The sequence below is a fragment of the Dysidea avara genome, chromosome 10, assembly GCF_963678975.1.
Source record: "Dysidea avara chromosome 10, odDysAvar1.4, whole genome shotgun sequence".
Lineage (NCBI taxonomy): Eukaryota > Metazoa > Porifera > Demospongiae > Dictyoceratida > Dysideidae > Dysidea > Dysidea avara.
The window spans coordinates 14448515-14462389 of record NC_089281.1 but is presented as its reverse complement, the minus strand read 5'-3'; the positions used below and the strand labels follow the sequence as shown (position 1 = coordinate 14462389).

The 13875-nt window shown below is 38.0% G+C and overlaps 4 protein-coding genes across 4 annotated transcripts in view; 1 reads left to right on the top strand and 3 right to left on the bottom strand.

Annotated features, from left to right (window-relative positions):
* Positions 1-4276: 4276 nt before the first annotated feature.
* On the bottom strand, positions 4277-7769 carry LOC136267972 (SAC3 domain-containing protein 1-like). Its single transcript, XM_066063196.1, has 12 exons — positions 7690-7769; positions 7561-7638; positions 7395-7514; positions 6874-6964; positions 6593-6663; positions 6272-6417; positions 6179-6221; positions 5470-5610; positions 5358-5417; positions 5240-5304; positions 4857-4912; positions 4277-4809 (listed from the first exon to the last, which is right to left on the bottom strand). Exons 1-12 carry the CDS (start codon positions 7740-7742, stop codon positions 4723-4725), a joined length of 1011 nt encoding a protein of 336 aa, XP_065919268.1. The 5' UTR covers positions 7743-7769; the 3' UTR covers positions 4277-4722.
* Positions 7762-10601, top strand: LOC136267968 (centrosomal protein CCDC61-like). Its single transcript, XM_066063190.1, has 15 exons — positions 7762-7981; positions 8031-8274; positions 8323-8422; positions 8470-8519; positions 8567-8702; positions 8747-8827; positions 8870-8952; positions 9003-9143; positions 9195-9245; positions 9670-9776; positions 9823-9846; positions 9889-9967; positions 10018-10069; positions 10313-10373; positions 10422-10601. Exons 1-15 carry the CDS (start codon positions 7828-7830, stop codon positions 10532-10534), a joined length of 1476 nt encoding a protein of 491 aa, XP_065919262.1. The 5' UTR covers positions 7762-7827; the 3' UTR covers positions 10535-10601.
* On the bottom strand, positions 10525-11745 carry LOC136267978 (optic atrophy 3 protein homolog). Its single transcript, XM_066063201.1, has 2 exons — positions 11582-11745; positions 10525-10923 (listed from the first exon to the last, which is right to left on the bottom strand). The coding sequence occupies exons 1-2, from the start codon at positions 11718-11720 to the stop codon at positions 10583-10585; spliced, it is 480 nt and encodes a 159-aa protein (XP_065919273.1). The 5' UTR covers positions 11721-11745; the 3' UTR covers positions 10525-10582.
* A 5-nt stretch (positions 11746-11750) lies between these two features.
* Positions 11751-13875, bottom strand: part of LOC136267975 (N-alpha-acetyltransferase 30-like) — a 4922-nt gene continuing 2797 nt past the window's right edge. Inside the window, exons 3-4 of the mRNA XM_066063199.1 lie at positions 12009-12064; positions 11751-11961 (exon numbers count right to left, since the gene is read on the bottom strand). Of these exons, the coding sequence (XP_065919271.1) occupies positions 11803-11961; positions 12009-12064 (215 nt within the window). The 3' untranslated portion in view covers positions 11751-11802. The remainder of the gene's footprint in view (positions 11962-12008; positions 12065-13875) is intronic.

The window sequence follows — 13875 nt, the reverse complement described above, 5'->3', positions numbered from 1 at the left end:
TGCCTCAAATGAAAGGAAAGAAGCCTGTGAGAATTTAATGAAGGCGATGGAAGCAGTGTGCAGGCCAACATGGGTAAGTATTAGTCATAGTTTGGTACTGTAAATTATTACAATCGTAGACTATCAATCATGTGACCTGCACACAAACTGGGCCACGTGCAAATCATGATTCCTACACCATCTACCCATGTTTGGTCTACATCATATCTTATGTTACCATACATATGTAAGTTGGTGTATCAGCCTGCAACGTTGCAATAGTTCTTACAAATACTACAAGCCATGTATTCTTTCCAATGGCATTTACCACCACATATATCCTTAAGGCTGCAAGTGAGATACAAGTTTCATCAAGACCTCAATTACCATTATATATACCTATTTATATATAGACCCTATACAAGTTGGGAAGTAGCCTTCCTTGTACTGCACTATTATATATCAAACGATTTCACTGAAATATTCTGTAGTTTATTATTGGTTTGGTGCATGTGAAGGAAGAAACCCTGATCAGCCGGAGCAGTGTTATTTTTGTGATTGGAATCACATGCAAGCACTATCATGCCACAGGTAATGACTCCACAGTAGAATATAAACAATGTCTGCTAGTATGCTAACAAATCTGCAGGGTACTTGATGAATAAACATGATAATGAGCATTAATTGGGATATGCATAAAATCATCTCCAGAGGTTGCATATTACTATCACATGAGTCTCAATAATTGCAGTACAAAACCAGTAGATTGTGCTTCACAAAACTTTGAGGTTATGCACTTTGTTTTGTAAGAGCTTTTGGATTTCTTGGTGAAATGATGAAAATTCATTGTTTTGCATGCATAACAGGGTCTAATCAAAGTTGAAGCTTATGTGAAGTGTTATCCAAGATCTACTGAGCCCTTGTGATGCTGGTTATGTATTATGACTATTGAGACTCTCCTGTGATATTCTAATAATTAAAGTAAGCATGTCCTGATCTTTCTCAGTCAAACTTTATCTTAGCATTCCTAAGTGTTTGCTAGTATACCAGACTGTGCTTCAGCTTGTGGTAAGCACTTTTTATAATAGAGAGTGGAAGCTGGTTTAAGCGTTATGTATTATTGCTTTGTTTGAATTGCTACATGGGAAATAGTGTTTCATCAGTTTTTGCCAAAAACTTGAGCACTTTTATGAAAGAAAGTATACCTTTAATAACTTTTACCTGTAATATATATTTTACCACATGGTTTATAAAATGTCTATATACCACTTTAATGTGGGCATTTAAAGGCAGTGCTCGGGTTTAATTTAACTTGCTTATTGTCCAGGCAATATCATGGTAATGCAGTTTGCTCATGGCTTTGATGCCTAACCAGTTCAAAGATATGGTACACTTTGACTTGTTATAATATTGAGTGACATAGAGTGTTACATTGTGGGTTTTGGTTTACAGAAGTTATTCACCTAGTTGTCCTCTTTCCTCTTGTGTTGTTCCGTGGTCTGCTCAATGGCTGACATGTGGTGGGTAGAAATGTGTATCCATGCATTACCACTACGATTGTTTTACTGATGGTTTGTCTTAGAATATAGTTTTTAGCAACTAACTGAAACTGAGCAACTACACTGAACCCAGTTTTTTTTCCCAAGTACTAAACTTAATGTCCCAATAGCAAAGTTAGTAGGGTTAATGAAATACAAAATGGTAACTAGATGCCACAATTGCAATTTTTTGGCATGCATAGAAAAATAATGATGTATATATGAATTAGTGCCAGTAATACCATTTATCATGATAAATTATCGTAACCGATTATCATACCGTGACAGCCTTTGAAAACTGATATATCGAAATACCGGTGCATTGATGATGAGACACTGGTGCAGGATTGCCTTTAACCCAGCCTTTGGTGTTTAATAACCCAATTTGTTGATGGTTTAGCAGACACGCCCTAAACAAAAACTTGAGGTCACATTACAATACATGCTTACTTGTACTGAACTATATATATTTTTGGGTTTTGGGATGCATACCGCTTCATACTGTTGCAATAACAAGCTAACTATATATCGATATACTGTGATATTTTCCTGTTAGTGATATTTTCCTGTTACTAATTCCGTGTATTCAAATTTCAATACTGCCAAGCACTAATATGAATAACATTCTTAGTGGTATATATCACTTATACCTGGGGTTTTGCTAATATATACACCACTTCTTACTATAAGCCAAGAATTGTTGGATCTTGACCAGTGTATTTACTTGGCTAAACCATAGATAATAGACACCCCTACCTGGATTGGAAGCACACGTATAGTGTCCATACAAAAGTACGTGACTATCCGCGTTTCGCGCCTCAAGTTTTGAAACACTTTCTCACTCAAAGATTCTGTTTTACTGTCTGGATACAGCTCGGTTGTTTTAGCTAGTAAGTTTAGTAGATTGTTTCTTGGGTGGCGATTAGCCTACTACTGGTATAGGCGCTTTCCGTATAAAAGTATTTGCGCATGTTTGTGGAAATGGCGGGTTGAACAAGTCTAATTTAAGGCTGATGCTTATTAGTTACTAGTGCTACGTGTACTGGTATGGGTTTCATGGTATATTCGCTCCAGTTTAGCCAAGTTTACAAATCCCGCCTCTCATATCAACCTTTCGCGCTTGTCAAACTTTTAGCTAACACACATCAGTACACCCAGGCCAAACCTCATATTCCATAGCGGTGCACCTACTACTTGCCAGTAAGGAAAACATGTGTTTATAAAATCTACTCCAGGTACTGTGTACAGTATAAGGGGCGCGAAGCGTGGATAGATTTAGAAGTTTCCAATCCAGTATGGGGTGTCTATTATCTATGGTTAAACGCTGCACCTTAATAAGTCAATCCTTGATTGTTCTAAGGAGTTAGCAGCTTATCCTTGGGTTAAGTGAAGAATAAGTAGCATTTTCAGTGTGATAGTCTTTCTATTTCTACTTTGTGTATCTAGACTAATTGGTCTAAGTCTTCAGACTTTTGTCTGCTAGAACTTAATTGGTCACCACTTCATACCAGGAGATCTTTCTACTCTATCAGTCTGGCCCATGATATCTTAAATAACTGAGTTTCCATCTCATTTTCTAGATATTTTCAGTTTTCTACCACCATCACTAGATCTCACCCAATGACATGCATCCCATCCTCAACTATTTAATACTTGCTGTTTCTTTTTTTTGTTAACACTCCCTTCCTATGGAACACAATTCCCCTTCGCATCCTCCAACTGTCAAATCCAATTGCATTCCGTTCGTTGTTTTCTTTTTGTGTAAACTCTGACTTTTAAACTGTTCTGTTTTTGTCTGTTGTGATTGTTAATATGTTGTGTACGTGTATTTGTATGTTTGAGTGGATAGCACTTTTGCAGGATATGCCTTCTGTGTACCCATGTCTTTCACAAAAATTGATAATCTAGAGACCATACCTTTGTGATTTGCTTACAACCATTACTTTGAACCTTCATAATGTGTATCAACAGCAAAAAGTTTTTCACCTCATTTGATGGTAGTACAGTGACATTACCAGAGGTCACTATTTGAACTCTGTCCTTACTTGAGGTTCAGAGGAGGTTGGACACGATATAAGCGCTTCTGAAATTTATTACTGTTAATTGCATATTTCTAATATGTGACAATGTGACAAGGAGTAAGTGATAGAAGAAATGTTTAGCAATATCCATACCACTTTACCTTGTGCTTCTTAAGATGAACAGCAAATTTTTATTGCAAGGCGGGTGTGCGAGTTTCTAATTCTCTGTTCAATTCTCTGTGAGGCCAAGCTAGTGGCATCCGCTCTTCTTTTTCAATACCCTGAGAGGCTGTTAGCATGCACATTGCTTTCTTCGACAATTATTGTGCTAAAATACACGTACATAAGGCGACCCTATAGCATTATACATTGATTCCACCCAGCAAACGCTTACACACGTGATCCCCGTAGATTTCAAGAGTGAGTTACGTGCCTGGAGTAGTGGGGTTGAATGGGGTAGACCGGCCAAATAGACTAAACTTGAAGTGCACTTTCGAATGGTATTTGTGAAAAGTTTGGTGAGCGCTTGGTTAAACTTTCAATACAAAATGTATACGCTCATGTGTGCGTGTCCAACCTCCTCTGCTTGAGGTTGTTAACAGTTTTTGTTCACACTTAAAGAGCTGCTTCTGCTATAAATATAAACACCACCCTCAAATAGTGGCCACCCTTGAATAGTAGCCACAGTGATTTTTGACACTAGGGTAATAGTAGCCACATAATTTAAGTGAGTAAATAATGTACCTGTTATACACTGTATTAGTGGTGTAATGCATATTGTAGAAATCCAGTTGTACAGTAGTATACTGACTATAACTAGACTGGTAGCAGCAGCTTTGTGTGTATAATATTTCTCAATCAAATCGTGATGTTTCACAATTCACCAGTGTCCAGTCCCCTAACTAGTACTGATGTTCCTTATTAGTGGGATAGTGTAATCCTGTTCATTAATGAGTTACTCATTAATTACAATTTGATGCCACACTGTACACATCGTATGTTATAGTGTCATGGTTATGTGTTGATGCCCCTTATACTGTTGTCATGTACATATGTATGCTTTCATTGATTCTGTGTAGGTGAAACATTTTGAACAGAAGAGAATTGCAGATCAGTACAAGAAAAAGTTGGAGAGCCTCCCAAAGAACTGATGTTAGATGTATGCCAACAAGAGAAGCAAGCAACTAGGAGTTGTTTAGAAACAGTGACGGTGTTTGTGTGACATCAACTAGTTGTTCAATGACATGATACTGACAACAGTTAGCATCAACCTGTAACAACAACTAATACAAGTATCAAATTAGGACACTATCATCACCTCCTGTGGTGCTCTTCTCTTGTTAACCGTCACTTTATTACCAACTACTGGCACTCCTAATGATAACATTAATATGATCACAACCACTCCAATTTACCACCACTATAATCTGACATTGTTTCTGCACCGATAGGACATATACAGAAGTAAAATTATAGCCTCATAAATGTGGAATCCCTATAGGATCATGAAGTCTCCTTGACTATGTTTGGGATCCAATTGGGGTGGATTTATTAAAGAGGTGGCCACAAAGTCAGGCTTCATTATAACACTGCTGAACACAACATCCTTGCCAATCTGACTTTATGGTAACATTGAGTATCAGATCGTAGAGATGTTAAAAGTGTGGCATTACAGATCAGTACACAATAACACAGGCTAACCTAGAGATGTGAGGAAGGCTTGTGTGTCTACCTGACTGTTGAAGCCTAGCCATGAACTAAGTACGCTGCAATAGTGAGACACCTCATGTTACCGTGTTGTAACTATAGTTAATAATACCTCATTGGCAATGAGCTGTTTTGTACCCCATAGGCATTCTCTATCACCTTCAGGCAATCACTGCAAGACATTATTGTTACATATGTCAATGTATTATGTGATGTGTCCTTACCATTTAAACTTATCCAAGTGAATGAGCAAGGCACACTGACTTAGTGGGGTTAAGTGTTTCAATTTCTTAAAGAACTGTATGTAATGTCTTGATAGATACAGCATGTTCATGTCCAGTGCCAGCTTCACAGTTGGGTCTTCCCTGAAGTGATAAACGTTAACTTTATTTGAACACAGTGTCAACTGGAATGTAAACTTGTACTGCAGTCATGACATGATGACAATGTTGTGAATCACACTAGAAATCTCTAACTCATCCAAGCAGTACAAAATGTGATCTTTGTCGCTGGTTTCTTTTCATGAAGCAAACTAAACATTTGAACCAAGCTGAAAGATCATCTCATTTGCACACAGCAATTTTGTTGTACCTGGTGTAAATATTCCCAGAAACATGCAATCTGTCCTCTTGGAATATCACATCATACTCAAGTACATATTTTTAGCCACACACAAACCCATTAGAAACATGCTTACAGGTTCACTAAATTCATTCGTGCATTATTTGTTACTGCTGAAACACACAATTACAGCAAAACCTCTGTTAGCCAACTTTAAAATCAACTACAATTATTTTTGGTGCCTCTTATGTATTAAGGAAAACTCCTTTGTTGCAACCAGGCCAAATTTTTTGTTCCAAAGTATTGAGAGTGTTCATTGTATATAAACACGCACATTTAACCAGACCACATAGTTTACACTAATGACTGTACCTCAAATGTGATGTTATCACACTAGTCAATGTTTCATTGGAACCTGTACAATAACAGGATTAAAAGACACCATATACCATACGCAGTGGTCACCTATATTGTGTAGTAACATGTAACCAGTCATCTCTGATTGGCTAGGGGAGCTGTGATTCTTGTAGAGATGTGTGAGGCTTGAAAGGCAATGGCTTATTTGATCACTGTTGATCTTGACATCAAATTTGTCACGTTGACAACATAACCTATGATGACATGTACTGCTCAACACATTTAGTGGTATCATGCTTGTTGGTGCTAGAAACAATTGTCAGGTCATCAGCCAAATTAGGAGCTCATGGCTCCTGGCCAAACTAATAGGGCAAGCCATTGATATAGCTGTTATCCTAACCCATGTCTCTAACACTGTCTATCACTCACCGATATTGAGCATACAAGTAAAACCTTGTGCACTTTTCTAGAATAGAAATAGCTTCATTGCCTTCACTACCCTAGTAACAACAGACGTATAGTCACACATTACATCTACAGAGTTTGGCTAGAATTGTTGAGGGAGCTCGATGTTTTTGTGTTTCTATGCCCAAAAGTGACTCGATTGATTTTGTTTTGAAATGTTTGTTTTTTTTTCAACAACCTAAACCATTATTTTATTTCCCTCAAGAAGTTCTAGCCAACATGGTACATTATGTAGGACTACACACCTGTATAACAAGGTCTTGGCGGACACAACGAATCCTGTCATCCACAAACTCGTACACTTTCCACCAAGGGTGGTCCTTTCTATCAGTAACACTGTAAACCACAGTAATAGCACATGTGCTTAAATTAGGTACCAATGTTATAACAAATTTTTTACCTATTATAGCAAGTCATTTTTGCCTCAGACTAATAATAGCAAGAGTTTATAACAATAAGGTGAACTGACAACAGAGTGGGTGGCAAAGTTTGTATAAACAAGACGTGATCTAATTAGCTATATTAGTCAAACCACAAGTCTGGTCAGCACAAAAACATGCTGGATAAGGTCAGGATGTTTTTACCTAACAAAGTAACCAATAAAACTGATGATATTACTATTTTTGTGATAGCATAGACTACTAATCAGCAATATTACTTTTTTACCTAACAAAGTAATGATGATGATAAAACTATAATATTATTACAACTAGATTATCAATCAGCAATATTAAAATGTCACATCATCAAGTCACAACATATTTACCTTATAAGGTAATCCACTGTTGCTAATAATACTTTAGGTGGTCTCAACCATTCCTCCCTACTAAGATTACATCCAGCTGCTGACCTAACGTATTCCTTCACTGCCAGTCCCTCTGATGACCTGTACATAAAGTGTACTCCTATAATTATAGTATGAGTTTACTAACCTTGGGTGGGTGTCAGTGGACTCAGTGGTAGAGTGCTTGTCAACTTCTAAAATATGTAGTCTTCTTTCTCTTTCCCTCCTAAATGAGCAAAGTGAAGCAAACTCTATAGTTGAAACATATTGCTAATACCTTAATCTTTCTTGTGTTGGACACATCAACATACACCTACCCGCCCCCGCCATAATTACTTTTTATGGAATCATAGATCACGTGCATGTTAGGGATTTGAGTTTGTGGCGCTAATTAAAACTTAGCTGGGACGGAGAAATGTCTTCTGCTTTACCAGGTCGCGTGTGTCGCGTGTTTGTGTTCAGGGACAATGAATATGAAGTGATGTCGAGTGTTGAGGACGGGCAACTCGTCGTTCAGGTAGAAGAGAAGCTCAGCGCTGACCAATGGAGAAACAACTTTACTCCAAAACGTAACTTATAAGCCATGATCTTCCTATGTTATAGTGTTACAATGCATAGATATTGAAGAGTTGACCAGGAAGACGGGAAATTTCAAACAGTTCCCAGTATTTGTCAACATGTTACATTCAGCAGTACTGAGTAGCAGTGATAGTGTCAGCCTGGACTTGTTAACTTACACTGACCTTGAGGCTTTACGTAACCAAAAACTGGGCCTCACCCCAGGGGTATCCCCTAGTAGGAAGAGCTCCAATATAGAGGCTAAACGATACCTCATCCTAACATACACTGTTGAGTTTGACCGGTAAGTGTAATACTGTGTGTTCAAGTATAGCTAATCATTGTGATGTAGGATCCATTATCCGTTAGCACTACCCTACTCTGGTAAACCTGATCCTATAGTGTTACAACATACTATTAGGAAACTACAGAATGAACTGGACCAATACAAGGTGTGTTACTGAATATTCGATGTGTTTGTGACCAATGGTTATGATAGAGTGGTCATGGTGTGAAGAAGTATAACAATTTGATAGGACTACAACAAGAGTTAGTTGTGACTGTTCTATTAGAGTAGTATAACCTGTCCATGCTAGTTATGACACTTTATTACAAGAAAAAGAACAATTAGAAGAAGCATTTGAGGAATTCAAATGTCAAGTGGTCCATTCTCAAGACAGAAAAGGTTCTAAGGAGATAAGAGTGCTCAAGAAAGTTATTAAAAACTTGGAGGTAAAAACTCAGACCATGTTATAATCAATTATATCGACCTGTAGGAAGACTTGTTAAGGGAGCGGTCTAAACACCAGAGATATGCAGCAAAGAAAAATCAGGAGTTACAAGAGTTGATACAAGAGGTACCTCTACTTGTAGTCAAATGTTAATCATGTGAGGTCTAGTTGAAGGAGCTGAGGTCCACAGAACGAATATTACAAGCTCGTGTTAAGAGTCTAAACAATGAACTAGCTGTACTGAAGAGAGGGTGTGGTAAAGCATTGTGTTTAGCTGGTGTTATCTGCCCCTCCTCCATAGGCGTGGTCTTAGACCTTCACCAGGTACAAAATACACCTCCTCAGGGAAATCCACACAATTTAGGAAACGATCGGGCAGTGGGGAGAGACAAGCACCACGACAATCTTATCGGACTCCTTCACCAAGATTTGATCCTACTGCGTATCCTTTTACCTAATAAATGATCTTGAGTTAATCCTTTACTTTGTATAGATATGTAAGGGAGAAGACAAGACGGCAACAAGAAATAGATCACCGTCTTGGGTAATACTACAGTGAAATTATAGACACACAGGTCCTCACCAGAGGTTAAATAGCCTTAAACAAACATGGCAGGCCAAAGTTTCATTCAATGTGCATTAAGTTTTCATAAACAAGGTATACTAAAATTTCATTCCTGTATGTCAGTTACCAACCAAATAGCTTGTGACACATAAAACATAGTTCTTGTGTAATAGTATCACCCTGTACATTAGTGTATAGTTATTAGAATGCAATATGAGGTCACATTTGTTTCTAAATGATAAATAGACTGCCAATATCAGTTGTGACTCGCAGAGGATCAGTCCAATCACTTCACAGAGTTAATACGATCTGAAAATGTTAAATAATATCTAATAGAGCACTCAACTACCCTAATAGAGCAGTCATTATAGTACAGGTTTATTGATGTGCTACTTTGTATTAGGAGGAAGCCTAGATCACGATCTAGTTCATTGGAAAGAGGAAGAGTGTACAGCAGTGCCACCAGACCTCCTCTAGGACAAACCACTAGAACGTCAAGACAAATATATGGTGAATATAGTCCATAGGTACAACATACTGTTCTATGCTTACACAGGTTCTAGAACACGAACATCTTCAGGTAAATGTCTATATAACCTCACCACTTGATGGTGCTGTGTAGTTGGCAGTTTATCAAGTCAAGCATCATCGAGGAGATCTTCAGTTGGCTCAGATAGTGGAGGATCAGTAGGCAGGACAAGGTCAGTCACTATTATTGGGTTAACTCACATTATGCTTTCTGTTCACACAGAAAGCAATTATCAAGTAGCAAGAAACCAGCAATAAGACAAGCATGGGACAAGGTAGGTAATGACCAATATCAGAGGAGGTTGGTCATAACCTATTAGTATGCGTAGAAATTGGTATTTTGAAATCTTTTGTCACATCCACAAGAATTAGGATAATGTTTCTTAGCTGGCTGGAAAAGGTTTTGTGAGCCCTGGAAGGATACACTGATTTGTGGGGTTAAACTTTACATGATGTTTAATGACATATGACCAACCTCCTCTGGACTAACACAGCAGATATAACAGTTGTTATTCCAGCCATTAACAAGAGACTCCCCAGAAGCCACTACAAAGAGAAAAGCCACCACAGCTCATAATGGTATATTGTGATTGTACTGTGGACATTCCTTCAGTGGCTTGTCTTTAGACTCTAGTTATTTAGAAAGAACTGAAGAGATATCAGAAATCGATGCCAGGCTCAGAGCTCTGCAAGAGTTCATGAAGAAGTCCCTCGAACCCAACAAGCACCGTAAAAAGTAACATATCATTGTACACAATATTATCATTCAATAAAAAAAAAATCACTTCTCATTTTGGTTTAACTTCCGACATTTCTGATTTTGATGTCTCTGACATCTTGTTATTTTCCAATCCTACTTTAATTGATTTCAATTCATTTTCAAGAGTGTATACTCTCCTGCTCAATGCCACAATGTGGTCATCTTGTGCCACTTCTTTCTCCTTAGCTTTCTGTGCACTACGAATATACTCATAACTGATCAGGCCAGCACCCACTGCAAATAACATCAGCTCTCCCAGTAATTCACTACCCATTTGTACTGCCTTGTCTTCAGATAGTCTCTGTACTTCCACTGGTGCCTGTGAACCCATCAATCTCATCCTTACAAACACTTGTAGCTTGTGGTATGCTGTTGGGAGAGAGACCAAAAGTTTAATAATGTGTTGTAACCTTCAATATGGGGATTAGTGGGGCAAATTCACCTAAGGTACTGTACATTGGGCAATTTTTGAGGGGCAAAATTTTCACTAGTGAATTCTTTTTATAATGTGAATTGTTGCTAGCTAGCTATAGTTATTCAGTACACTAGCTAGGCTGTTGGTATTGAAGACACTTTAATCCAGGGCTATTTTTGTGTGAATCATTCACAATCATTTTTAACTACGTGAATCCCCTACACAGTAATTAAAAAAAAAAAAGAAAACCAGAACTTCACATTTTAGCAGCAGGTAGAGTGTCTACCATTCACATTACATGCAGTATGAACATCAAGCAATGCTAGCTCTTATTGTGTAAAATTACGGTTCGTGCTCTACCACCACCAAAGGCATCAAACTTGAAGCATATTTACCCAAAACAGATATCGTACATTCTAGGGATAAATTCATGAAATTGTACGTGATGCAAGCATGAACTAGTGCCTGTTGAGCTGTTGCTGTTAAATATTATAAGTTGGCTTTATCCCTACATAGCTCAAACAAAGGGTAGAGGCTTAACATCGTAATTTGTGCGAGTCAGCAAAGAGCGATATACAGCTAAATTAAACCGACTCGATCTCGATCAATCACCTTGGGCTGGAGGGCTGCACACGTATAATCTCATAAATTCATTCCTTCGAGCATAAGCTTGTAACGCTCGAGCAATCGGCTTAGATATCTGCTTCACCCCGAGGTATACGAGCTTCCCAACAGGAAATACAGCTACCATTACTCCAGCTAATGCACATCATTAACGCGCTTTATTTAGAACAATTATAAAATTTTTATTAAAATTTTTATTTTACAAAATGCTAACAATATTCCAATACAGGGTCATTAAGCCATAGTTTTAGCCTATAAGCGTCCACACCGCTGAGATAGTATCGGTGGAGGTATTTGTCCCTGACAAATCCCAAGTTTTCATACAAGCTAAGAGCTGCTGAGTTGGTCACCTCAGCCTCCAGCACAACCTGTAATAAATGGAGTATTAATACACTCTATATTAGACCTGTCTCACCTCATCACACCCTTCAATTATCATCTGTCTGATGATCTCTTTCACCAGCGTCGAACCTGTGAAAAAACATGCTCAGCTATCGATCAGCATTACGTGTGAGGAAAACATTTGATTGGCCTATAAGCATGGCAAATAAGCTTCTTGCATGATTCAAACCTAGTGAGGAAGATACAACAGTGCCCCAACAACCTAAGATGCAGATTTAATTAACCAAATATTGCTATTTAACACGTAAAAACCAATTGAAAGGAAAACTCTTGAGCAAGCAAATCTCACTTTTCCTTACCTCAGAGGGGATGTCATGTAGGCACACACTATAGTATGTTCACGTTGAGCTGAATCCTGAGAAACAGCTAAAAATTAAAAGTGGACTTTTTCTCAACAAAGTTAACATTTCAGCCAACCAGATGATTAGTGGTAACAGCAAAGGTGTCAACAACAGACACGTAGGTTTGGCTCCATTACAAGTTCGGGAAACAGCTGTAATGGACACTGTACTTATATGGCTTCCCCATAGGAAATGTATTGCAAAAATTTTGATTGGCCGTAAATATTATGTCAAATATTTGAACAAAAAGATTTTGAAATATTTTTAGTGGGTCAAGCAGCACTACAAATGAGCCAAATTTCAAGATTGTGTGTAGCTGCATCCATGAGTTATTAAATGTTTTTGAGGATTCAGCTCAACGTGAACATACTATGTATAGGGAGATCTGCAACTACAGTCAAGGTCATTAACAGGCTGAAATTTCACCATGACCTATGACTTGAAACCTTTGAATCCAGCATTGAGCAGTTTGAGCAATATATGCTGAGGCTTAAAAACCAACAGTGTTAGTTTGATTTTGCCTGATGTGTGCTAATTGGATCAATTTTGTAAAATCATCAAGTCACAGGCCAGGATCTTTTCTGCATGCAAATCTCAAATTAATACACCTGGCTTGATAAGAATTGGTGGTGGATGGCCTATACAGAGGATTTATTACTTCTTGCAACATTGGAGAGTGAAAAGCGTAGAGCGTGGTATGGCTTCTTACATGTTAACTAGCCACAAACATGTATAGCTCACTCCCATTATGGTGGTTGTTTACTGTTATCATTCCTAATATGGACTATAGAACAACATTCTTTGGTCAATTAAAGAAGCCATATGACGCTTTACGCTTTTTGCCTTCTGTGTTGCAAGAAGTAATAAATCCCCTGTAACAGTTGGCCAAATGTTTTCTGTGCTGATTATATCAGCCACTGGGGAGCCCACAACTTTGTGTCTGTACCATTTTGAATTCTACCTGCATGTTGTCCACTCCACCATTGACCCCTCATAATACTACTACACTAGACAAACTTTCAATTTGGTGGGAAACTGTACAAACAGCTAAACAGCTATGAGTATAGGGGATGCTCTGAAAGGTAATCAACTAATCGATGCAAATCTGGTATAAATTTCACACACATGCTCTGGCAAGTTACAATAGCTTGATATCATTATCTTAAAACTAATGATCTTTGCTTTTTCAAAATCCAGTCACATTTAGGTCTCAATTTTTTTCCCTTGACTGTTGTTGACTTGGCACAAATTTACAGTGAGTGTCTGTGTATCCATAGATAACAGAGCCTAAGGAACTGGAATAGACAATGAGTGCACACCCCGAAACACTCTACATCTGGTGAATTTGTGAGGCCAAAATGGTGACTTCTACTCTTGCTTTCTATGAATGCGGAATAATTCATGATAATCTCTGAATGTTAAAGAGTACTAGATACTGTAGATCGGGATAATGTTCGACAGTAATAATATTTCATGGTTGCCTGGACCAACGAAAAAAATTATGCGAAATATTTTCACTCTTGAATATTTTACTTGTGA